This window comes from Ictidomys tridecemlineatus, chromosome 2, assembly GCF_052094955.1.
Source record: "Ictidomys tridecemlineatus isolate mIctTri1 chromosome 2, mIctTri1.hap1, whole genome shotgun sequence".
In the NCBI taxonomy this organism is placed as follows: domain Eukaryota; kingdom Metazoa; phylum Chordata; class Mammalia; order Rodentia; family Sciuridae; genus Ictidomys; species Ictidomys tridecemlineatus.
In genome coordinates, this window is record NC_135478.1 from 16,655,565 (window position 1) to 16,682,884 (window position 27,320).

General features: G+C 34.6%; 1 protein-coding gene and 1 non-coding gene across 7 annotated transcripts in view; one reads left to right on the top strand and one right to left on the bottom strand.

The window, feature by feature from the left end:
* Nucleotides 1–27,320, top strand: part of Setd2 (SET domain containing 2, histone lysine methyltransferase) — a 122,179-nt gene that overhangs the window by 63,462 nt on the left and 31,397 nt on the right. For 2 of the 6 annotated variants that reach the window (XM_078029153.1, XM_078029148.1), the window contains exons 10-14: nt 3,079–3,213; nt 3,955–4,074; nt 5,426–6,088; nt 22,868–22,916; nt 25,165–25,348. In XM_078029153.1, the coding sequence (XP_077885279.1) occupies nt 3,079–3,213; nt 3,955–4,074; nt 5,426–6,088; nt 22,868–22,916; nt 25,165–25,348 (1,151 nt within the window). Of the gene's footprint in view, nt 1–3,078; nt 3,214–3,954; nt 4,075–5,425; nt 6,089–9,165; nt 9,439–22,867; nt 22,917–25,164; nt 25,349–27,320 lie in introns of those variants that run through there. The other 4 variants (XM_078029157.1, XR_013428977.1, XM_078029154.1 and 1 more) reach the window with 4 other exon arrangements.
* LOC120892172 (U6 spliceosomal RNA) lies at nt 26,312–26,419 on the bottom strand. The gene has a single exon (XR_005736824.2). It is a non-coding gene; the product is annotated as a U6 spliceosomal RNA (small nuclear RNA).

Consider the following 27,320-nt stretch of genomic DNA (forward strand, 5'->3'; position numbering starts at 1 on the left):
CACATACAAACAAAGATGTTGTGTCCGCGAAAAACTAAAAATAAATAAATAAAATTCTCTCTCTCTCTCTCTCCCTCTCCCTCCCTCCCTCCCTCTCTCTCTCCCTCTCCCTTCTCTCTTTAAAAAAAAAAATAATTATATAGTTGTGGGATTTGTTGCAACATATTCTTTTTTTAAAAGAGTTTTTAAATATGAACTCAATATGTTTATTTATTTATTTTTTATGTGGTGCTGAGGAATGAATCCAGTGTCTCTCATATGTGCGAGGCAAGCTCTCTACTGCTGAGCTTTAACCCCAGCCCCTGTTGTTACATATTCATACATGCAAAATAAATTATTTCTATAGCCTAGGAAGGAGAGGTGTTCTAACTTAGAAGGATGCATGGAGCATTTATGGAATGCTGACAGTATTCCAGTTTTTGTTTTTGTCTTAAGCTGGGTAATAGTTATATATACAGGTGTTGCTCACTTACTGTTTTATTAAATCTATTTGTTTGCTAATACAATGTGTGTATGTGTGTGTGTATATATATATATATATATGTGTGTGTGTATATATTTATATATTTTGTGTATGTATATATATGTATATATTTATATATTTTATATATGTATATATGGTCTATTTCATCAAAAAGTATGTAAAGTGGTTCTTGAATTCCTTAAAGATAGTTCATGGGCAAAAATATTAATTACAGATGGTCCCCAGCTTAATGATATTTCAACTTAACAATTTTTCGACTTTGATCTCTTCTGGCAGCTAGTGATATACAATTCTATACTCTTCTGATGCTGGGCACCTATAGCAAGCCACAGCTCCTAGTCAGCCACTTAATCATGAGGATAAACAACTGATACTCTATAGTATACTATATCCTAAGGTATGAAATTCAGTAGGTAAGGTGTATGAAATACATTTTTGACTGAACGATGTTTTGAACTTATGATGGATTTATCTGGACCTAGCCCCATCATAAGTTGGAGACCATCTGTCCATCTGTCTTAAAGAATAAATGCTATCTTGGACTGATTAATATTTAACTTGAATCAAAGTGTGAAATATGATATATCAAGAACTATGTAATGTTTTGAACAACCAACAATAAAAAAAAATATTTAACTGAATAAGTTTTCAAGTGCTATATACTTGTGCATATGTATATATGTTTTCAATATCAATAATTTATTAAAATATATCCTAATTCTTCTTACATTTTTATGTTTACTTTTAGTTATCACAGGTGCTTTTGGGGAGGTGGTGAACCATAAATAAAATTATTTTAGTAAATATAAATTTATTTATTTATTTAGGGAGTTGAATCCAGGTGTGTTCTACCACTGAACTACATTCCTAATCCTTTTTATTTTTCATTTTGAGTCAGAGTCTTTAAGTTTTTCAGACCGGGATCCTGCTATCTCAGCTTCCCAAATAGTTGGGGTTACAGGCATTTACCACCACACCCAACTATCACTGTTATTTAAGCGTAATATTTAAATCTGAAGTGCCCAATGAATATATGTAGATTACAAAGCATAGTTTGGAAGTAAACCTTTGAACATTTCTGCTTCTTTTTCCTTGTGTAGCCCCTCAAAGTTGACCACTTGTAATTGTGTCTCCTTTGCTTTTTTAAAAATCAATTTTCTATGTATTTATCCCCAAAATGCATATTTCAAGATGCACAAAAATGGTTTAATATTAGCATGTAATCTTCTGAAGCTCACCTTTTTACAAGATCAGTGGATATTGTTGCATTTGGCTGCACTTGATTTCTTTCATTGAGGAATTATAGCCCATTAAGTGAAAATACCAGTTTATATTCAATCAGGCCACATATTATTGGCAGTGTTTTGCTATTATGAATGTTGCTTCAGTGAGCTTTCATATGCATCTGTGGCTCTTTTAAAGAGGAATTGTTGAGCCAAGGGGATACAAATATTTTTCCAACTAATGTTTTTTTTTTTTTTTCCTATAGTACTTTTCATCTAGTATAATTTGGCAAGTTTTTTTCCTGTCAGTTTTTTTTCCTGTTTTATTGTAAATTCTCCTGCACCTAAAATTATATTTGACTTAATTATATTTTTTATAGCAAAGAAAAATTTAATATTTTCTCACAATATGAAAGTGCTAAAATATGGTATATGAATTATATGATATATTTAGTATATATTAAGTACTTGGCATAGTGATGAATGGTTTAAGTATATTTTATATAAATATATTAAAATCTGCAGAAGTGATATTGCTGTCTTATTTCACATAGGTTAATAGTTATATCATGGGTAAATTTTTGCATAGGTAAAAGGATTAATCTAGGTCCAAAGCCAATTATTGCCTGAGCTGAGAGTCATACCTATGTATAGCTGGTACTTTCTCCCCTAACTCATGCTCTTTCAGTACCATTGAAAAAATATGCACACATTAAAAAATCAGTTCTTCAAATGTTTTTAATTTTATAGAACATGCCTATGTCTTTATATATAAAACCATGATACAAAATTATAGGCCAGTGTAAATACTCCTAGAAAAATGGTTGTAAAATAATATGTCAAAGAATTATCAGGTGTATCAGCACCTGGATGATTTTATTCCTTACACTTAAGTTTTCTATAAAAGAACATGAGATTTTTATAATTAAAAGTGACTAAGATTATTTCATATTTACAAGTGTAAAAGTTTATTGCAATAATTTGCATAGTCTACATTTTCAAATCAGTTATAAAAATCTCTGCAGAACTTATTTTTATTAAGATCTTAAATCTTTATTTTTAATCTAAATCAAATCCCAGATCTCATTACCTGCATTTCTTGATACATATCTGATGGGTGAATGAAATGCTTTTCAGATTGGTCTTACCAATTTAGATTTTCATTACTTTTTGACTTGGTAGTATCAAATTTTTTTCCTCTCCCTAGTCTAATAATATTTCCTACTGTGGTCTTACTTTCATTTTCCTAATTACTGGTGAGGCTGAGCATATTTTCAGGTAGTTTTATTGTTAAGTTATCGAGGGTTTTTTTGTTGTTGTTGTTTTATTTTATTTTTTCAAATAACCAGATATTTTTCTTTGCTGTGGTAGGTAGATGGAGAGCTAGAAGCATTGATGGAAAATGGTGAAGGTCTCTCTGATAAAAACCAGGTTCTCAGTTTATCACGATTAATGGTTCGAATTGAAACTTTGGAGCAGAAACTTACCTGCCTTGAGCTCATTCAGGTGAACACTTAATATTAATTTACTATTTATTTCTGAATTTGGGTGAAACATTCAAACTATAATCCAGCTAATGAAAATAGTCTTATTTTTTAAAATGGATTTGTAAGTTTTGTATGACTTTGAAACCTTATACTCTTAAAAATGACTGAAGAGTTTAATATTACTAGTAGAGCTTTCTCTTTTCTTCATGGCACTTTCTTACATTTTCATGGCACAATCCCTACATTACTCCTATTCTAGTTATTTTTAGTATATGATCTCAAAGCAAGAAATTTTAACAATAATCTCATTTATTCTAGTTTATTAAGTATGCCATAAGAAATCCAATGATAAAAAAGAATGATTTTTTAAAAAAATAACAAAAGAAAGCACCTGAAAGAGAAAAAAGAAAATGATTTAAGGACTAATTTTTGTGGTTTTGTTTTTTCAGTAAAAATAGTAGATGAGAATTTTTTCCTTAGTCATTCAGACTTGAATTTCATCATAAATGATCTTTTATAATTTCCTACTTTTTAGGTAATTCCAGGTTTTCTCTCAGAAAGGCATACATTTTACATATCAGAAAAAAAAGTACTCCTTTACTTTAAAGCATTTGTTAGTTGTATATTTCTGTTGTGTGTGTATATGTGTGTGTTTTATGAATATGAATGAACTCTTTGGTCCTCTCCATGGCCTTCTTTAACACTCTCTCTGGTATTGCCTCCCCATTATCCTGCATCCTCCTCTCTTTCACCATAAAAGAACACACACTCACAGTCCTGCCTGAAGTCTTTTCTGGAACGTCATGGACTGTCTCTATTGTGGATTTGGATGGCAGAGCTTGGTGATGGCCGGGAAAGTAACCAGAAACTCCAAGAAGAGGTCAGTTTACATTTATCCTGCTTTTTTTTTTTTTTTTTCCAGTACTGAAAATTAAACCAAGGGATACTGTACCACTGAGCTACACCCCTAGTCCATTTTACTTTTTATTTTGAGGCAAAGTCTCACTGAGTTGCTGAGGTTGGTCTTGAACTTGTGATCCTCCTGTCTCACTCAGCCTCTTTAGTCCCTGAGATTATAGATATACACCACTACATCCAACTTGCTTATTTCTTAAAACTGTCATATTGATTGCTCAGGTTAAGGATATGTGGTAACATCAGGGATTATGAATTTCGTACTATATTTACCATTGGCATTAATTAATAAAAATTATTACCCTCATATCATTTCTCAAACCATAACCTTTCATATTTCTTGCTAGTTTGTGAGTTTGCCCTCTGATTTTCCCTGTGATATCTACTTAAAGTTTGGTACTATGTAGCTGGGAACAAGATATGATACTGTAGTTAAGTGAATGATCAGTTTGTTGCTAAGATCATAGTTTTAAATGATGGGAAATGATATACAACTTTTATTCTGGGGTTCTGAAAAAATGGTGAAGAGCTAAATTCTGGATTACAAGAATAAGGACATTCTGAGAAGCAAATAAGTCTATTAAAAGATCTAAAGTAAGATTGATTAGTAGTATTGTTTAGTGGAGTTGTAGTTTTTACACCTTCCATGAAATTTCTAATTTGATGCATTGTTTTTTTAAAAATCGTAATTTCTGATCATCTATTTAATAAAACACTTTTAAAACCAAAAAACAACAAGGTAATTATTCTTGCCTCCATCCTTCTTCCCTGGGGTTTCTGTAGAACTACATTAGAGAGTACTTTGGTAGAAATTTTTGGATTTTAGAATGGGGGATGTGTCTGCGATTGAAGACAGCTATTTATCAGCAAAGGTTGAGGAAGTAATGTGAGACATCATTTAAATATATGTTGTTACATGTTTCCTAAGCCTCTATTACAGTCAGTTGGGGAACTTCATAAAAAACAATATTCAGGTTAAGATTAGTAGTGTATATATTTTTTAAAAAGCTACATAGGTTTGGGAACTACTGGCGAGAATATTATTCAGTCCCATTTAATTTTGTGAGTAGTCATCTTCTCTGCATTTTATTCTCTGGATTAGACTTAATTAAATAGTTTTCCTTCCTTTCTAAAGGAAAATAGTATTATCTTAAATAGTTATGTTAAAGTCATCTATGTTTACAGAGAGTTAACATCTTAATTTAGTAAGACTACAAAAATGTAGTACTCCTGCAGAAATAGCTGAGTCCCATCCAGAGGTTTGAAAGGTCATCTGTACAAAGTGATATGATTTTTTTTTAATTATGTTTAATCAGATTATAAAGACTTTGGAACATTTGCCCATTCCTACTAAAAATATGTTGGAGGAAAGCAAAGTACTTCCAATTATTCAACGTTGGTCTCAGACAAAGACTGCTGTACCTCAGCTGAGTGAAGGAGATGGGTATTCTAGTGAGAATACATCACGTGCTCATACACCACTGAATACACCTGATCCTTCCACCAAGCTGAGCACAGAAGCTGACACAGACACTCCCAAGAAACTCATGTTTCGCAGACTTAAAATTATAAGTGAAAATAGCATGGACAGTGCAATCTCTGATGCAACCAGTGAGCTAGAAGGCAAGGATGGCAAAGAGGACCTTGATCAATTAGAAAATGTCACTGTAGAGGATGAAGAAGAGTTGCAATCACAACAGCTACTACCACAACAGCTGCTTGAGTCCAAAGTAGAGAGTGAAACCACCGTGGAGACCAGTAAGCTATGCACATCTGAACCAGAGGCTGACACTGAGATAGAGCTCAAAGAGAGTAATGTTTCAAAACTAGAAGAACCTATTGCAGAAGAAACACCATCCCAAGATGAAGAGGAGGGTGTGTCTGATGTGGAGAGTGAGAGGAGCCAAGAACAACCAGATAAAACAGTGGATATAAGTGATTTGGCCACCAAACTACTGGACAGTTGGAAAGATTTGAAGGTAAGAATACAGTTTATGTTCATTTTAACTTGAATTATTTAGTTGTGGAGTTCTGTAAACTTAAGGTGAATTGTCTACTTTTCTAGTCATGTATATTTCTAAAAATGGAATACATCTCTCTTACTATCAGCTAATGATAAATGTGTCTGAACTATCATTTAAGTCTTGGCAGGAGTCATAGCAGCCAATATAGAAGTTCCCCCTTTTCCCTCATTAAAAGCATATCACATTAGTTTTTTAAATCATTCAAATGCTCTTTACATGAAAAGCAAAATTAATAATCACTTGAGTAGGGGCTGGAATTGTGACTCAGCGGTGGAGCGCTCGCTTAGCACGGGTGGGGCCCAGGTTTGATCCTCAGCACCACATAAAAATAAAGGCATTGTGTTGTGTCCATCTACACCTAAAAAATAAATATTAAAAAAATAATAACCACTTGAGTAACAAACTTGTGATTCTATTTGAAATCTATTTGAAATGAAAAAAATTAAAACTAATTAAAAATTAAAATTTATTGGAAAACCAAAGAAATTTAGCAACTTTTCATCAAAAATGAACATGAATTTTTATTTTAGAAAACAACTTTAAGGAGCTAGTTGATATATAATTATTTCCATGGTTTCTGAAATAGACTTTTTTATTTTTTATTTTTATTTTTTGGTACAGGGATTGAACCCAGAGGTACTTAACCACTGAGTTATATCCCCAGCCCTTTTTTAATTTTTTGAGACAGGGTCTTGCTAAGTTGCTTAAGGCTTCACTAAGTTGCCAAACCTGGCTTTGAGCTCATAAGTCTTCTTTAGCTTCCTGAGTTGTTGGGATTATAGATGTGTATTATCATGCCCAGCCAGACCTACTTTTTAATGCCTGTTTCTTTGGAAAAAAGATGTTATCTTAAAGAAAAATAGAAAGGTCTGGAACCCTTATGGCTAATACATGCATAATCTTTTGTTAAAAGAGCGTAGTAAGATGTACAGGGTTTGCTTTGCCAAAATCCCCATCTGAGTCTTGGATAAACACAAGAGTGTATAACAAGCTGAGCATATGAGAAGCATGGTAACATTTTGGTGTTAAGTAATCTGTAGGCCTTGAGGACCCTGTGGGAACAGGTTACTTTCTACCTTTCTGTTTTTCTGTTCCTCTTTTCTTCTGCCCAAGGTGAAATGGTCAGATAAACCAGCAATCCAGGTTTATTTGCAGCAAGATGAACCTACGAAACTCACCCCATTAGGTATACTGTGATTTAACCTGATGAAACTGGAACTGATCTTACACTGAACAAAATAAATAGTTTGTTGATTGTATACGGTGCTTCCTATTTCCTACATTGAGACCCTTTAAGTCTGGTGTGGTTTCAGCTTTTATTTGCTGATTTGCGCTCTTACTCATGTTACTCTTTCATCACATTCATCTTTTTATAAATATAAAAGGAAGCGTTCATAGTAAGTCTACTTATGAAACAGTGTGTGAACTACAGGTATGAGAATTGCATTTAGTTAAAAGAGATGTCAGGATGGTCACTTGGTGGACCTTTACTTAAATCTTGCTTTGTGACAGCCCAGAGGTCCCTAAAAGAAGTCTCTCTTGTGTTTGGAGGTTGCCGGTGGAACCTGAATTTTAACTGTAGCTTAGTAATAGAAGTAGTGATGGAAACAAGTACACAAGATGATTTATTCTACTACGATTGAACCCGGGGGTGCTCGACCACTAAGCTACATCCCCTGACCTTATAATTTTTTATTTTGAAACAGAGTCTTACTAAGTTTCCAGGGCTGGCCTCAAACTTGGAATCCTCCTGCCTTAACCTCCAAATTAACTAGTATTATAGATGTGTACCACCCTATAGCCATAGTTATGTAGAAGGAAAGTGAATGGTGGGGAGTTTGTAGACAATTTTTTGCTTGGGGAATCTCTGGTTGACCTAAAATTTTTAAATAGCTGAGGTACAATCATCATAAACCTGTCTTCGTAGACTCTGTAAAAAGCAAATATTTTTGTTTCTCTCTGTAATAGGTTGTTTCTGTAATTATAATGATGTGAATTATTCTCTAGGATATATTTAACCTGATTAGATGTAATTGGGATAATTTAAACTCATTCTGGAGGTACATTTTTCAGTCCTACAAATTGTTTCTTCCCCTTCTTCTTATCCTCCCCACTTTTATCTGAGAGATCAAAACAGTTTTACAGTAATAAGTAAGTTTATGATCCCTTTGACTTGAGGTTTAAATTTTTATTTATACTTAAAATATGTTCTCCTTATTCTTCATACTTTGGGTTTATCCTTATTTTTAGCATCAAGGGAACTATTAAATAAAATTCTCCTTTCTTCAAACTAGTTTGTTCTGGAATTGCATTACTGAGAAACTGTCTTTACTTGACTGTGAGTGGTGATGTTTTGTTACCAATTGGTGCTGTGTTACACATTGGTTCTTAATTCTTCTATCGTTCTAATTAACATTTATTCTGGCTTTGATTTCTAAACTCTGATTATGGTTGTCCTTTGAAAAAAGATACTTTAGATTGCATTTAAGTAGTAGTCTGATGTCAGGAACCCATAAATTTGAATATGTCTTAGTGAAACACATTGACCTAATGTGATTACTGTACATCTGTACTATCCCGGCATTGAAAGAGTTAACTACTTCTGTCTGACTTCCACCTATGTGTTCAAGTAGACATTGGCTGAAAAGAAAATGTCTTATTCAACCAACCTTTATTAAGCACCTGTTGCCAAGCAGTATATTAGTTCCTGGTACTTAATTTCAAGATCATACTAAAAAACATTGATTTGAGATTGTGGTTATATTAGCCACTCCAAGTCTGCCTGACCTGGGGCCACCATAACATTGCTGAACATGTGCTCCACTTGGCTTCTCTACCCTGGATGGAGTGAAGAACTGAAAGCAATTGCTTCCCATTCCTTAATACTTGGTTTTGCTGTGAAGGCAGACTATAATAGGGATCATCAATAAATGAAAGAGGGTGGGAGGGAAGGGAATGAAGCTTCATGAATTACTCTTTGTCCTCCCAGATCTGATGATGATCCCCTTGTAACTTGAACCATTTCCATCTAGCTTCTCAGGGCAGCAAGGAGCTTGTTAACATCACCAGCTGACCATGTGTCTCCTTTTCTCAACTCCATTTCCAACTTCGTGCTGAAGAAAAAGAGTGCATTCTCTGAAGAAACAGGAAGATGGTTGGGAAGTTGGATGATGCATGAAAAATATAATAGGTGAAAAGAGGACAGAGGTGGTTAACTCACTGGCGCCGGCGTTATTTTGGTGCGTCCATTGCCGACAATGGATGTCGTTCCGGGAAAATCCCTACTTCTGGCGAGAAAGAATTAAGTGAGCTACTTTTTCTATACCTATATACACAGGACCACTGCCTTGACTCCACAAGGCTTACACACTTTGACTCCTAAAGTAGACCTAAACCAGAAACATCACCTAGCACATTGTTACTTATGAGCATGTATTCATTTTCATGTGCAAATTTACCAGGCTACATTTTCAGCAGGGACATGTGCATAATTTCTGTTTGCAAAAGGAGTTGTTGTACATTATCCCTCATGCTGAAAATATAGCCTAGATTTCACAAGGCAAAACAGCTGATTTCAAGTGATGACTAATTATAACTTGACTGGAAAATCTTCATTCATTTGGATCATATGAAGAGGAGGTAAGGTTCTCATGAACTTGGCGATTTCAATTGCTGTTAAACATCAAAAGATTGTAGTAATTAGTTATTCCAGAGCTTCTCTTACCTAGAATATAGGATATTCAACTCTCCTTATAATGAAATCTGGGTAGTTCTTTTTTGTACCTGGATTTAGATAATTTAGGGACAGCATTCCCTGTGCATGATAAGTTAAGCTCTTCTTATTGGCTATTCATGTTCTTCTTCTATTCATCTTAATCTAGACATATCTTTAATTATAAAATGCAGTATTTGCCTAGAAATCTAAGCATTAAACTCCCTACAGAAAGCTAAAATAAAACATTTAATCAAAAGTGAAAAGTTTTGAGTCATTGCTTAGAATTTCACTACATCACTATGTAAAGTCTGTGCAACATTGAAAATGAAGTTACATGTCCTGGATTTCTGTGATAAATTTCAAAGTTCTCAGTACAATAAAAGATTATTCTATATCAATGAGGATGAATATTACTTATCCTGTTTTTTAAAAAATAAATTTAGACTTGTCCTCCAAAAAATGCTGTTTTAGATACTGCTGCATTAAAAATTTGGTAGAAGGCAGAAATGTTCTAAAACTCTTTAGAGGTCCATTTGTTATCAGATAAAATATTTTTGTCTAAATTAGGGATTGCCCAAATATGCCTTACTGCCTATTTTATGAAGTGTTTTTGAAACCCAGCCATACTCATAATTTACTTATTGTCTTTTGGCTGCTTTTACACTGTGGTGATAAGAGTTGAATAGTTACCACAAAGATGAAATGGCTCACAAAACCTATAATATTTACTATCTTGTCCTTCACAGAAAAAGTTTGCCAACACCTGATCTAAATGATAAAGTACTGAATCTGGCAGCTGTAAATATTCTGGTTTTGAATGAAGTCATTTTCACTTTACTCTTTTGGGTGAGCTCTTAATTCTGTTTCCATAAATACATAATAATCATGTTTCTATTACCCGTTTAGTTAGGCTTTTTAAAACTTCTGACTTTGTTTAGGAAAAGTTACTTTAAATGATTTGGATGTAGAACTATCTGAGATGTGAGAGAATGATATTTGTTATAAAAAAAAAGGATTTCTAGTTTAGAAGAGACCTTAAGGAATGTGTCCTTTCTCAGGATCATGAACAAATCAGCCAGAAACTTGAGACGTTTCCAGTGTAAATTTAGGTGGTATAATTTAGTCTTGTATGTAATCATAATGAAAATATATACATTTTTCTCCTTAACATTTAAAATTTTTAATTCTAATATAATTTTAGACTGAAAACACTAAGAATAATATTCAGTATGTATTCTGCATACAATTCTAGTGAGAAATATAGAGAAAATTGGGCTAAATATTTCTCTAAACTTTTTGTTCAGGTTCCCCAGTGTTAACATATTGCCAAATTTTCTTTATCTTTTTTTTCTGAGTAAATTACAGATATAATGTCCCATAATCCCTAAACAGTTTGCATTTCCTAAAAATGAAGACATTCTCTTGTGTGACTTTAGTATATTTACCAAAGTCAGAAAATTATAGCAATATAGTACTATCATCTAATCAACAAATTTCATTCAAATTATGCCAGTTGTTCATATAATGCCCTTTATATCAAAAATAGTAATTTTTTTTTCTGACCAAGAATCTAGTGTGGGAGCAACATAACATTGAGTTATATTTTTTAAGAACTATTAATCTGGAATAGTTTCTTTTTCTTTCTTTTGTTTTAGTTGTAGACGGACACAATACCTTTATTTATTTTATTTTTATGTGGTGGTCAGGATCAAACCCAGTGCCTCACAGGTGCTAAGTGAGATCTCCTCCACTGAGCCACAACCCCACCCCAGGAATAGTTTCTTAATCTTCCTTTGTCTTTTATATACTTAGCCATTTTAAATATATATATTTAAAATTTTGTGGATTATCCCTCATTTTGGGTTTGTCTGAAGTGTTTTTTTTTTTTTTAAATTCAGATGATATGTTTTTGTCCATAGTATTATAGTTGTGTTCTTCATATGATAATTGATTTATCCCATTCCTGGCATTGTCCACCTTGGTCATGGTATTGTTTGACTTCTCCAATGTAAAATTATTCTTTTTCCTTTTATAATGAAAAAACATCACACATGAGCAATTTTGAAAATATGTGAATTCTGTTTTTCATCAAAATAGTCAGTTATGTTCAACATCCAGAGTTATGCCTGAATTACTGTGTTGATTGATAAATGAGTTTTCTAATCCATTAAACTTTTTTTTTTCTGTTGATTGGTTAGCATTCTTTTTAAGAGTAAGCAAGGGCTTTACAAACATTTGTTTATTCATTGATTTGTGTTAATGTAGATTCATGTACTCTTGTTTTATTCATTAGATTATTATCCATTAATTCCATTATTTGATGCTTAAATTGTCCCATATTTGGCCAGTGGAAACCCTGTCACATTGGCTTGTGTGTCATTTTGACATGTCTTGTTTTTTAAACTTCTAGCACAGTATATTCTATTGTAGGTTTATCTTGTACTTGCTCTTCTCAGACCATTAGCCATTTCTCTGAGACACTGTGGTTCCTTGTGCTGAGAAATGATATTTTGAAATTAATAGCTGGATTCTAGATCATCATTGCTACTGGTGATGGTGCTTCTGGGACTTGAAAAGGCTGTATTAAAATATGTGTGTCTATGTACAGAATATGGCCACTTTACATTTTCTCCTATTAATCTGAAACTATATCCTCTTCTGAATCCTTTGTGCTTTCTTCTGTGATCTCATTTATTGTTTCTCTTTTGACCCTTAAAAGGTTTATTTTTGGAGCACCTGATATTTCTTTTGTCTTATATATTATTGCTTAGACACTTGTTTTTTCTTCCTAAACCATGAAATCTTAAAAGGGCAGGGACCATTTCTTCCTTTTTGTAATAGGCCATATCATATCTTCTTTACCACTTTTAATTCAAGATCCTGTTATTTCTTGCTTAGACTCTTGTAGCACCCTCCTATTTGTCCTTGCACCCATTTTTCTCCCACTTCAGCTATCTTTCGTTCTTCTACAGCATTAACTTTTTTAAAAAATATTTTTTTAGTTATTTATTTTATTCATTTATTTAGATTTAGTGCTGAGAATTAAACCCAGTGACTCACACATGTGAAGCAAGTGCTCTACCACTGAGCCACAACCCCAGCCCCTAGCAATAACTTTTAACAACATGTAAGTGATTAATAAGAATCTTTAGCAGCATTACAGACATATCCCATTACTCAAAGAACAAAGCCTTTGTAGTATGGGAACTACTTCTGTGTCTGTTTAACCTTCTTTCCCAACAGTTTTTCTACATACTCAATGCATGAATCATATCTGCTCATATTATTCACTTCTCCATGTCCTTGAACATATTATTCTCTTTGCTTGGAATATCTTCCTGTTTTCTTCCTTTACTTAGACTTATGGTTGCAGATCATTCTTTAATTTTGCTTTGTCCTTTTCTGTACAGTATAGTAATCTAATAGATTACTAAAATTATTTGCTTAGATGCTTGTTTTCTCTTCCTAAATCATGAGATCATCAAGGACAGGAGCCATTTCTTACTCTTTGTACTAAGAATTTTATTATTAAAATGTTATAGTCAGCTTTTCACTGCTGTAACCAAAAGACCTAAGGAGAACAATTTTATGGAGGAACAGTTTATTTGGTGCTCATTTCAGAGGTCTGAGTCCATAGACAGCCAACTCCATACCTCAGATGTGGCAGGACAGTCTGGTAGAAGGGTGTGGAGGAGGAGAGCAGTTCAGGATATGGCCATCATATTTTGTCCCGAGTGAGAGACACCTCCTCTAGTCATACCCTGCTTGCCTACAGTTTCCACCCATTTGAATCCCTATTGAGATTAAGGCACTAAGACTCAACCCAATCATTTCCTTTCTTTTTTGGTGGGGTAGGGTGAGAACCCTGAGGGTTGAAAGCAGAGTTGCTTATCCATATCCCTGGCCCTTTTTTATTTTGAGATAGTTTCTCCTTAAGTCCTTGGGGCCTTGCTAAATTGTTAGAGGTTGGTCTTGGCCTTGCAGTCCTCCTGCCTCAGCCTCCGGAGTCACTGGAATTACCATCGCACCCCACTCAATCATTTTACTTCTAAACTTTCTTGTGTTGTCTCACATGAACTTTTGGGGACACCTCATATCTACATTTTAACTGGTACCTTTGTAGTAGCAATGGTTATAATAATAAGTCACCTCTTAATGATAGTGATTACTATGTTTTTTTACTTCAATCTGTGCTAGATTCCGTAACTAGGGTAGTCTTTGGGAAATATAACTATTTATGTCAATGTCATTTTTAAATTTTTTTAAACAGTTCCCTGTTATACTGTTAAAATTCAATTTGTTTTTCTTAATATGGCTTGCATGCCATGGCATAGTCTGATCTCCATTTATTTCTGCATTATCACCTCAAGCCATTCTAGTTTAGTAGTGGTTATCTTCTAATGCACACATAACACACACACATAAACTCACACTGATTCATAAAAACACTCTTCTGTTTTAGATGTCTCTTCTCATTTGACTTTCATCCTTTCCCCTAGGAAAATGATACCTCTTCTAAAATAAAGTATCTGCTTGTTTTCCCCACTTTTACAATTTTTGTTTCTAGGGTTTTTTGTTTTGTTTTGTTTTTGTTATGCCAAAAGACAACCTAAAAAAATTAGTTAAAAACTTAAGTTGTTCTTCTCCATGGAAATTTTTTGCAAACAATGAAAGATTTATGAAATCTGAAGAGAAGTAGAGTACAACAGCATTTACTCTCCCCTTTTTATATGCCCTCATAACATCTTTTTAATCTTAGCAAATAACATTCCACAGTAGTAAATTGAAAGAAGACAGAAACAGCTTCTGTCTTGGCCACTCAAGTCTTCCCAGTATTCTACTTCCTAGGTGCCATGATGAGCCTGGTTTGTAGTTTGACACTTTATAAGTATTTGATTGGAAAAGTGAGGAAAGTCCATCTCTTCCCATGGTACCACACTTTTTGAGTCCTTAGTGTATTATGTGTTTGATAGGTGGTCAGAAAATATTTGTGTCATGTAGTCTTTTCAACCCTGTGAAATAGGTGGTGGTGGGTGTGGGGCCGTTGTTTGTTTTTGGAGACATGGTCTCATTAAGTTGCTGAGGCTGGCCTCTAACTTGACATCTTCCTACCTCAGCCTCCTGAGTTGCTGGGATTATAAGCGTGTGTCTCCATCCCCTCACCCCCACCCCGTGGTATTTTTATCACTATGTATTATAAACAAACAAGCTCATGAGGCTGTGACTTAGTTTTTGAATGACATCTGAAAAGTGACTCAGGTATTCTAATTTAAATTCTGTATTTTTCTACTCCTTTTTCTGACCCAAATAAGAGTGATTTCTTTGTCCATAGTAGGCAGCTTATGTAGTCTTTTTACATTGCACTTGCCATTTAGAAACTTTATCCTGTACCTATAGGAGCCATTTTAGTGTTTTGTTAATATGTTGTTTTTTTTTTTTTCCCTTTAAAGCTGCAGAAATTTTCAACCCGTGATATGTGATTGAACATCAAGAGATTTTTTTAACTTGAAATCACATGCAAGATTGTGGGTCTTTCTGGGGTGAGGGTCAATAATATGAGCAACTTCTCTAACAGGAGAAGAGAGAGAGAGAGAGAGTGTGTGTGTGTGTGTGTGTGTGTGTGTGTGTGTGTGTGTGTGTTATGGGAGAGGATGAACTGTGGTCCAAAAAGTATTTTCTGAATGGTTTGGACATCAGCAGGGCTCCTACTTTTTTTTTTTTCCAAAGATTTTTTTTTTTTTTAAGATGGACACAATATCTTTACTTTTATTTATTTATTTTTATTTTTTTATGTGGTGCTGAGGATTGAACCAAGTGCCTCAAGTAGGCAAGCACTCTACTACTGAGCTATAAATACCCAGCCCCTCCTACTCTTAACTTTAGGTTGGCCTAACTAGTGTAACATGTAACTTTGGGGAAGTTGCTTTGAGGGCTATGATGATTTTGAAATGTTGAGGAGAAATCTTAGTTGTGGATTTAATTTGTCTAGAAAATAGAAATCTGAAATTGGAGAAACATTTAATGAAGACCTTAGTAATTCATCATTGGTTACTGTTTTGCATGAAAGTACTTTCCTTTTTCTGCTACTAGACATGGGGGGCCTTGAAAGTAGGAATTGTGTTAGGTTGACTTTCATGCTTCAGCCTTAGACTACACCCACCAGATAGATGTGTGTGGAATAAAAACATTGCTAAGAGAGATTCTTTGAATTGTAATTAAGATGAGCAAGACTAAGCCAGTTGTGGTGATGCACACCTGTAATTCCAGTGGCTCTGGAGGCTGAGGCAGGACGGAGCAGCCTCAGCAATTTAGCAGGGCTCTAAGCAATTTAGTAGACCCAGTCTCAAAACACAAAAGGGTTAGGGATGTGATTCGTTGGTTTGAGTGCATCTGGGTTCAATCCCTGGTAAAAAAACAAAGGGTGGGAGAATAATAGTGAACTGGGAGGTCTTTTTTCTTTTTTTTTCTTTTTTTCTTTTTTTAAAGATATGGCACTTACTGAAGAATAGCATTTAGAAGTTGCTTCATGAGTAGCCAGGTCTTCACCTGGAATACACTCAATGTACAAGACTCTTGACACTATGCCTGTTTTTTTTTTTTAATATTTTAGTTAGACACAATACCTTTATTTTTATGTGGTGCTGAGGATCGAATCCAGCTACTGCTGAGCCATGACCTCAGCCCCGCCTTTTTCATTTTTAGTTTTTTAAGGTAGGCCATTTCTGTTCATGATATAAAATTTAGAAGGCCTACAGTTAAATGTTTCTTTCCCATCCACATCCTCTGTCATTTTCCTTAGAGGCAGTTAATACAACTAATTTCTTGTGTAGTCTTCCAGAAATGATTTTTGCATAGTAAGCATATATATTTTGCCTTTAAAAAAGGAAAAAAAAAAAAAAAACCAAACCTGACAGCTTATTCAGCTTTTTGGTTTTTTGGGGGGACAGGGGAAGGTAGTGAGGATTGAACTCAGGGGCATTTGACCACGGAGCCACATCCCCAAGCCCTATTTTGTATTTTATTTAGAGATAGGGTCTAACTTGTGTTGCTAAAACTGGCCTTGATTTTTTTAATCCTCCTACCTCAGCCTCCAAGTCTCAGTGATTAGAGGCAAGCACCCCACACCTGGCTTCTGCTTTCATATTTTCTCTCTTTATCCTCTCCTATTGGTTTTTGACTGCTCTTCAAGCTGTGAAAGAGGCACTGCATTCAAAATAAATGTTTTATTATACAACAGATAATCTGATCATCTGTATGATAAAAGGTAGAAAAGTTATTTTACTCTCATTGTAAATTATTTTATTCTCCTAAGTGTGTTTAGCTCAGGAACAGTCTAAATCAGTGTTTACATTTTTTCCTTTCCAGGGCCTTGTGTGTACTAGGCAAGCACTATACCAGAGCTATATCCCAGCTCTCAAAAAAAGATTTCTTATAAGTTGTTTCATAAATTTCTAGCAGCTCATTTTTTACGTCTTTTAAAAAGTTCTACATTGCTTTAATGAAGTTTTCAGTGAGTGCTTTTTGAGGCTGCTATAAGAAAACATTCCACATTAGTAGTATATAACATGTTCAAGTGTTTGAGAAACAGAAACTAATATGAATCAACTATAAAGGCTTTCCTCTCTGCCTACTTTTCTTTCTTGGCAATCTCCTATAGTACCACAATAAAAGGCATTGTTTTTTTAAGACTTGCCCAAATTGTAGGTCTCTTGATTTAGCCTATTTCTTGTATTTCACATGTATATTTTCAGCTTTCTGTGGGCTCTGTCCTGCAGTTGCTGTTCAGATTCAACCTCAAAATCTTCTTTCAAACCAGGCACGGTGATGTTTACCTGTAATCCAGGTAGTTTAGGAGGCTGAGGCGGGAGGATTGTGAGTTCAAAGCCAGCCTCTGCAATTTAGTGATACTCTGTCTCTAAATAAAATATTTAAAAAAGGGATAGGGTTGAGCAGTGGTTGAACACCCCTGTGTTCAGTCCCTGGTTTGTACAAACAAACAAAAAACAAAACCAAAACTTATCTCACAGGCTGGTTCTTCATTTTAAAATATTCAGTTGAATAATAGCTTTACCTTTTTTTTTTAAGTCACATTCAAAACATTTAACTCTTTTAAAATTACTACTGCTAACTATAGCAATATCTGAAAATTCAGTTTTCAGATAACTAAGCTTTTCTCTTAGGGATAGTTTTGTTGGAAGATTATTTCCAAAATTATGATAGCTTTGAATACCTTCTTCATATTTTTTGATAGTGTTGTTTAAAAAGAAACTTTCAAAGCTTTCTTTCTCTTAAATGTCCAGTTGTTGAATTTTGGTACTTGTATGTGTTATTAATATGGGCTGGATAATTCATTTACATTTACTTTTCCAGAGTTTTCCCATCATTCAGAGTGGTTAAGTCTTCTAGCATGGTACAGTACACACTGTTGACAATTATGAGATACATAGCTCTGTAGCTCAGTGGTAAAGCGTGTAGTTAGCATGAAGGAGGCCCTGGGTTAAAAAAAAAAAAAGTTATTGTTGCATTATTTTCTAGCTTACAGTGTCTTACTGTTGAAGTCTGATACTATTTTGATTTGTTGTAGTAGGATCTCTGAGGTCTCTAAGCAATTTTCTTGAATTTTTTTTGATACTTTCTTTCTCTGTTTTCTTTCACTTTCTGAAATTTCTCATAAAAGATGTAGAACTTTTTGTAGCAATCCTTTAATTTCATTTACATAAACATACACACATGTTTTTTAGTTGTAGGCGGACATAATACCTTTATTTATTTATTTATTTATTTTAATGTGGTGCTGAAGATCAAACCCAAGGCATCAAACCTCAAACCCAAACCCTGGGACATGCTAGAAGAGCACTCTACCACTAAGCCACAACTCCAGACCACCTAATTTTCATTTTTAATCTCCCATTTTTCCAATTTACTTTGTGTTCTGCTTTCAGAGAGACTCTTAAACTTCTTTTTTTTCTATCCATACAATCCAAAATTTACTCTTCTCTGCTCAGAATCATGAGAAAGAAGAAAAAGATTCAGAAAATGTGTGAGTTAGGCAAAAAATTTTAAATTACCTGTACATTCACTACCTGTATATAATTAATAGTCTTAGATCTACAGATGGGTTTGTACTTTTTTTATTCTTCCACTGTTATTTTACAGGATTTCAGAGTGGAGTTGGGATAAGTATGTGTATTTCTATATTGTTTTATTTTTTATCTCTTCTTGTGAACATTTCCTACTGATCCTTTAAGACAACTCAAATATCTACTTCTTTAGGTCATGTTTTCTAGTCCTTACTCCAAAGGTGTAAATCAGCTTTTGTATCCCTCTGTTACATTTCTCTTAATTGTTTTAAACATACCTATCATAAGATAATGCATATTTACTTTCTCTGTTTTCTTAGTGTTTGTAAGGGAATAGAAAAACCGGTTAAGAGTGTGTGCTTTGGACAGACACAAATCTAGTCATGGGTCTTAGGTCCAGTATATAACTCATTGCTAGGATAATTACTTTACCTCTCTTATCCTGTTTTCTATGTATTGTAGATATAATGAGTATATGAGAGCTGTGCACGGTGGCACACATCTATAATCCCAGTGGCTCAGGAGGCCAAGGCAGGAGGATCGCTAGTTCAAAGCCAGCATTAGCAACTTAGTGAGGCCGTAAGCAATTCATTGAGACCCTCTCTCTAAATAAAATACTAAAAAAGTTTGGGGATGTGGCTCAGTGGTTGTATCCCTGGGTTCAAACATCAGTACCAAAAAAAAAAAAAAAAAAATAAGAGTATATGAGAATATATAGGATCTGACACAGAGTAATCGCTCTCAGACATTCTGATTGTTAGTCTACAAACTCCTTGATGGCAGGTAGTATTTATCTCAAACATCCAACATATAGCAGAGTCTTAATATATTTAGCACATAGTTGATACTAAAATCTTTGTTGCATAGATAAGTAAGTCCAGTTTCCACAGGTAGCCATCATAGAACTCATGCTCTTTTTATGTCCACATATTAAAAACATCTTCACTCACATTGTCATATTTTAATAGAGAATATTGGATGCGTTGGTGTTATGTAATCTTATCATTGATTCTGTGTGTATCAAATAATCCAAAGATTTATTTTGAGTCTTTGACTAAAGGGGAGAGATTGGTCAAAGGAAGCTGTTTTAAACATGTTGCAGAGGCTTATTTATTACCCTGACCCTGGAAGTATAGTATAGAACATTTTTGTTATAAGGGAGGCCTCTGATGTTCTTTTCAGGATGAGAGTGAGCAATGGTATAGGATGAAGAGATTGATGGTATAGTGATAAAAGGCATGGGTATGTGTAATACTTTGAGTTTATATAGCATTATGGGTAATTTCTATACAACAGAAGTAGAATTTCACTTGTTGGTCCATTTCAATAGTCACAGAGTATATGGATTATCTGCCAGGCACTTTTCTCATTTCCAGAGATATAGCAAAGAATAAGGCAGTCTTGGCTTGTAACAATTATAGCTTGAATGTATATGGAGGGTGGGAGGGAGACGAAAAGAGTTTACGTGTTAATTGGGAGCAGCACCTAGACACTAAAGAAATAAGAGGATGATAGTTGAGTGATTGTACATTGAAGATTATTGTGAGTGGAGCCAACTCAGATAATCATTTTCTACAGTGGAATCTGATCTGTGAGTGTGACATTATTCCTAATAGACATCCATAGCACTCAAGCTAACACTAATATTATTAGTGATAGCATTGGTGATTTAATTCTTACCTTTGGAAAACTCCAGTTGGATTTTCAGAGCTTTAATCTCCTAGATAATAAGTTTGTAGTTTAAATTTTGTATCCAACTTTGACTTTATAATGAGGAGGATCAATCACATTAGCCTCTCTAATGGTTTGGGTTCCCCAAAATATTGTTAGGTACATAGTGTGTAGTCAGTAGTAATCATTTATTTTGTGAACATCAAAATACATTTTTGGCTTAGTAGATGATCTAAAATTTTTTGCAGGGTGGTGGTGTTGGGCATTGACCTGGGACCTCATGTTTAACACTGAGCCATATCCCCAGCCTTGATCTAAATTTTTGAAGTAAGAATTTTTATTTATTTATTAAGTGCCGAGGATTGAACCCAGGGGCTTAACCACTAAGCTATGTCCCCAGCCCTTTTTAAGACAGGGTCTAGCTAAGTTGCTTAGGGCCTTGCTAAATTGCTTAGGCTGGCTTTGAACTTGTGATCCTTCTATCTCAGCCAACCAAGCCACTTTGATTACAGGAATGTGCCACCATGCCTGGTTAGAAGAATTTTTGAGAAGCATTTCCTATGGCACATTTTTTGCCACCACAGAATGGGTCCCCAACTTGAGGGCTGTACAATATATTACTTCATTCATTTGTAATGAACACTCTTCATATCTTACACAATCCCACGCTACTTGGGAGACTGAAGTAGAAGATTGCAAGTTGGAGGCTAGCTTGGGCGATTTAGCAAAACCCTGTCTCAAAGTTAGAAAATGCTAGGGATGTAGCACAGTGGTAGAGCACTCACCTAGCATGTGTGGGGCCCTAGATTCAATCTCCAGTAGTTACCTCATAGGGTTGTTTTGGAGCGCAAATAAGATAATACATTTTAAAATGTTTAGAATCATACAGGCAAACAGAGAAGTGCACAAGTTACTTGTAACAATCATTGTCTATTAGGTAATTTGTCAGTATACGTATAATTTTGGAAATTTTTAAGAATTTGCATTCTTATCTGTATGGTCCATTTTTGTCATTTTCAAAAGAAATTGAAAATTGTATCTTGACCTTTCCTTAGTTGTGTGACATGGATTATTTCTCATTTTCCACAAATATTGCTAGAACCAATGATAGTGTGAGGGAAGGAGTTCTTTAATTTTGGGGGAGTACATTCCCCAAAATGAATCACCAGGTCTCTTAAGTGTAGTTAATATTACAAGACTACTATGAAAAGGACAATATCATGTTATTTTTATTTATTTATTTATTTATTTATTTTTAGAGAGGAGAGAGAGAGAGAGAGAATTTTTTAATATTTATTTTTTAGTTCTCGGCGGACACAACATCTTTGTTGGTATGTGGTGCTGAGGATCCAACCCGGGCCGCACGCATGCCAGGCGAGCGCGCTACCGATTGAGCCACATCCCCAGCCCAATATCATGTTATGTACCTTTGAGAAGATGTGTGAGTTTGTCATTACCCTACTTGGCATTACCTTACTTGTTATTACCCTACTTGGATATCCAAGTAGGGTAGTAACATGCTGTGCCCAAGCATTACTTGATGGTCTAGAATAATATGGAATTGTCAGAGCAACAAAGCGGGTTCTAGGCTTTAGAACCACACAGCAAGAAAAGGTACCTCCAGTCTTAAAAAAATAGTTTACATTTCTCAAGATCAACTTTGGTACAGTATTGGATGCCATTTCAGGAGCATTAGTAATTTAATACTTACCTTTTCTATTGTATGTAATAATAACATTGTGAAAGTAGATGACATATTTGGCTGTTAGTGAAATGGATTGTGTATTTATAGAAAAATAGTCTGTATGGCAGGAATTGTCTTTATCATGTTTTTTTTCTGAAATATTTTTATGTGACTAGGTTATTGCTACTCTTTTCTTTCTAAAGTAGGGATGGTAGGTGAGAGAACATACAATAAAGTAACTATTTTGATTTTTATGTAGGAATGCATATGCCGAAGGCATGTAGAAATTAGAATTCTCAGGAAGTGTGTTCTTGCAGAAATGCCCCTGTCACTAAGTCTGCTACTTTGCTGGTGAAATCATACAAACCTGGTAGATGTAAAATATAAATATTGTGTGCTACATATTTTTGTTTCTAAGGGGCCAGGATCTATTTTTATTTGAAGCCAAATATAAGTCAAATTTTGGAGAATAATTAAAAACCAGCCTTTTCCTTCCCGTTTCTTTGTCATATGAAATTAGCTACAAAGCAATCACCACTTTACCCCCAGACTAATCAACCTTGTTCGGGTTTATTTTTTTGCAGGAGGTATATCGAATTCCAAAGAAAAGTCAAACTGAAAAGGACAGTTCAGGTAGGTATTCAGAGATACTCTATGTATGACTTTACAAATATTCTTTCAGTATATGCAAGGGTAACTGATAAATACTTAAGCTTTTTTGTTTTTGAAATCAGACAATACATAATTAGGTAAATTAAATATTTAAAATTTAGAAACTTGAACTTTTATTCTTTCTTAATGACTTTTTGCCAAAGGAGATTTCCCTGTTACTGCCTGTGTGTGTGTTGATACTGTTCTGAAAGTAAGTCATGGTCTTTCAGTATCTTTTATCTGTTCATTGTTTCTCTAAAGGTTTATTCTTAAATCTGTACTCCTAGAGACCTGAGGAAGAATGTTTAGTTTTAGATATTTTTACACAAAATCTGATGTGTATATTTACTTTCCTAGGGAAAGCTCAAAATGTTTTAAGACTTCTAGGGGAGTCACAAAAAGGTTGAGAATCATTGTTACATAACAGGAAAGCTGTGGGAGTCTACCACTTAGTTATATCTCCTAGAACCTTTCTGGGGGAGTAAAGTAATGAGCTCAATCATTGATTTCTTGAATTCCTCTAGCACTGGTCCATAAATAGTGTTACAAAGCCATTGTGAATGGTATTTTGTTTGTTTATTGTTATCTTTTGTATATTTTAAAATCCTACTACTTTGTTCATTAACCTCTACTTAGGGCTCTAGGCAATATTGGTTGGCAAAACAAGTGGCATGCTATAGATTTGATTATCAGAGGCTACTTCTCTAGACTCACTGAGTTGAAACCATTGGCAACACGGATGAAACAAATACCTATGAAAGTTTTCCCCCAATAGTTTGCAAATATCTAGTGAGGTATGGCCCTGTAGGAGAAGCAGAGGCAGGTCTTTAATGGATAACTATAATCTTTACAGGGAACAGCTTTTATGTGGTAGCTTCAGTCTCTCCCTCACATGGAATCCCCTATTTCAGTTTTATTTTTAAGGAAATGCTTATAATATAATACAAACCTGGTTCCACCCTTTAGGTCACGCAGTTAAAGCTTAGAACCCTTAAAATTCAGAAGAATTGTGAAGTATTTTGGGAAATACATAGTGTAGTTCAATCTTTGTTTTATAATACAAGGAATTCAGCCTGAATAAATGGAATGATTTCTCTGTCTCACATATTCTAAGGCAGAAGTCAGAATAACTTTATCATGTGACCCAGCAATTCCACTTCCAGGAATTGACCTAAGAGAAATGAAAATATGTTCAAAGGCTTGTGCATAAATGTTCATTCGTGTGACATTATGTATAATTTATTATTAATAGTCAGGAGTGGAAACAACTCAAATTCTACCAACAGAAAAATGGATAAACAAAATGTGGTACACACTCTCAGAATAAAATAGAAAGGACTGGGGGTATAACAGCTTAGTAGAGCACCCTTGGGTTCAATCCCCAATTGTTTGGGGGTGGGGCAGTGAAGAACAACAACACAGTCTGATAATAATACAGACACAGAGCAATCGTGTGTAATAGCAGTCAGTTTGTATTGAGAGTGTTCAGTTGTGTCTGAAATGTTCAGTGGTCAGATTGACTGAGAAAGGTGAGAAACTAGTAGGCATGGTTAATGAAAAATAGTACTCAGTCAATGTTGAGAAACAACAGTCATGGAATTTAGAAAGTGAAGATAGAGCATGAACCATTCTAGATAAAGGAAACAATGAAGAAGCTTAATATTATCAACTTGGAATGGGAAGCTGTTATCTTTGCTTTGCAGATGTGCCCATTTGGCTTTGATAACTTCTTAAGTTAGCACCTATGTCTGAAATATTTTATTTTAATTGTAGTTCATAAAGAGTTGTCTGATAACCTTTTTTAAAAAGTTAAACTTATGCTAAGCATGTCAGGCTTCTTTTCTATAAATTATAAATATAGAGTGTTATAGGGCCAGTTGTAGGCTTTTTACATTTTAAGCTGACAAGCACACTGTCTTGCTAAAGGTAACAGGAACATTTTGCATGCATGTACTTGCTGAATGTTAGACATGTTGAAGACTTGGACTGAGTCTTTTGTGGGGGAAAGAAGAAAAAGGCATTCATGGAAGGGAGTTAAGTGCAGTGAACACATAAGACTTTTGTCTCATCCAAATTCAGTATTAGATAGATAAGGGAAGGGTCGATAGGTCTGTTTATTGTATACAAGTTTAATTATACTGTTGCTGTACTTTTATAAAAAAATTTATACAGTTGATGTACTTTTATAAAGTTTACCAAGTAAACTTTTTGAAAACCCTTTTTCTCTTAGTAACTGAACGAGGAAGGGATGCTGTTGGTTTTAGAGATCAAACAGCTGCCCCAAAGACTCCTAACAGGTCAAGAGAGAGAGACCCAGATAAGCAAACTCAAAATAAAGAGAAAAGGAAACGAAGGGGCTCCCTCTCACCCCCCTCTTCTGCCTATGAGCGGGGAACAAAAAGGCCAGATGACAGGTAAGTGACATGAGTTTTTTCTCGTTTTGGGGGCAAGACAGAAAGTACCCAAGTCAAATGCAGTCATCCCTCCAAATCTGCTTATTACTTTGGACCCAATGGCTTTTGGAATTAGTACTTTCTCTTGATGAATGAGTATAAAATTTTACTGATATAAATCTGAAGACAGATTATCTTTTGTTTGTAATAATAGATGTAAAAAGTTAGTAGAGTTTTGGTACTTGAAAAGTTTCTGTTTGACACATAAATGCCATGTAGAGAGCCAAAGCTTTTTTTTTTTTTTTTTTTTTTTTTAAGGGAAATGAAAGTTGGTAAGACGTAATGCTTCTAAAGCAATAGCAGTTCTTCAGAAATCAGGACTTTGCCAGGCACTGTGGCGCATGCCTGTGATCCCAGCAACTGGGGAGACTGAGGCAGGGAGGATTGCAAGTTTGAGCCGGCCTCAGCAATTTAGCAAGACCCTGTCTCAATAAAGGGCTGGGGATGTGACTCAGTGGTTAAGCACCCCTTGTACCAAAAAATAAAATGAAAGAAAAAGTTAGGATTTGATTTTCTACTGACTCTCGTGCCATACCAATCAAAATACTGATCTGAAAATATCAGAGGGAAAAAAAAAAGTGCATTCCAGAGTCCTTCTAGAAAAAATAAAAAGGAGTGGGAATGTAGCTTAGTGTTAATTAGCCCATGGATTTAATCCCTAGTACCAAAATAAATAAATAAAAATTTTAAAATAATAAGAAAAAAATACCAGAGACTCTTGTACTGGTAGAGAAACAAAGCACATAACCATCCATTGAGGGCTAGAAAACAGTTATTCCAGAGAAATTCTCTTTTTTAAATTGAATTTTCTTTTTAAAATTCTGACATATGATTTTCATATACTATAGCTTCCAGAAGTCTTAATTTGGGCTCATAGTGGCTCACTGTGATTTGAATTTATATTCCCCTAATTACTAAATAGATTGAAATATGAAATGCTTCATGAATTTGCGTGTCATCCTTGCACAGGGGCCATGCTAGTTATTCTCTGTATCATTCCAATTTTAGTATGTGTGCTGCCAAAGCAAGTACTAGGGTGAATATCTTGTCATTTGCTTTTGGATATTTCTGTTTTCTGTGAAAGCCCATCCTTTTTTCACTTATGTGCAGTCCTGCCTCACTCCAGCAAGTTTTCATATATATATTCTGTTTCTTGGCTCTTAATGACTCTCACTTATGCGAAGTCTTAGTACGAAGCAGGTCAGTCTTTCTACCCAGACCTTCTTGATTTTCTTCTAGGATATCTTGTTTTTGCTCAAACTTTTACTCTTCCTTAGAATCTGCTTGTTGCTCTATGCCTTAAACAAAATTAAAATTAAAAAAGGGAAGAATTCTTTGGAGACTTGACATAATTACAATTTTGAATATTCCTATCTCTGTCTGGTTAGGTCTTCTTTAATACTTATTTGTTTATTTGGAACTGGGAATTGAACCTAGGGATACTCAATCACAGAGCCACATCCCCAGCCCTGGGTCTTCCTAAGTTGCCCAGGGCCTTGCTAAGTTGCTGAGACTGGCTTTGAACTTGAAACCCTCCTGCCTTAGCCTCCTGAGCCACTAGAATTACAGGCATGTGCCACTGTGCCCAGCTTCTATACTATTTAATTTATTTTTTGATTTTTTGTAGTTGTAGGTGGACAGAATGCCCCTGTTTATTTGCTTATTTTTATATGGTACTGAGGATTGAACCCAGTGGCTTACACATGTGAGGCAAGTGCTCTGCTACTGAGCTACAGCCCTAGCCCTTCTTTAATATTTTTTTATATATATATTTTTAGTTATAGTTGGACACAATATCTTTATTTTATTTTTATGTGGTGCTGAGGATTAAACCCAGTGCCTGTCATGCATGCAAGGCGAGCTCTCTCCCTGTGAGCCACAATCCCAGCCCCCTCGTTAATGTTTTTAATAAAGGTTTTCTTTAATTAAATGT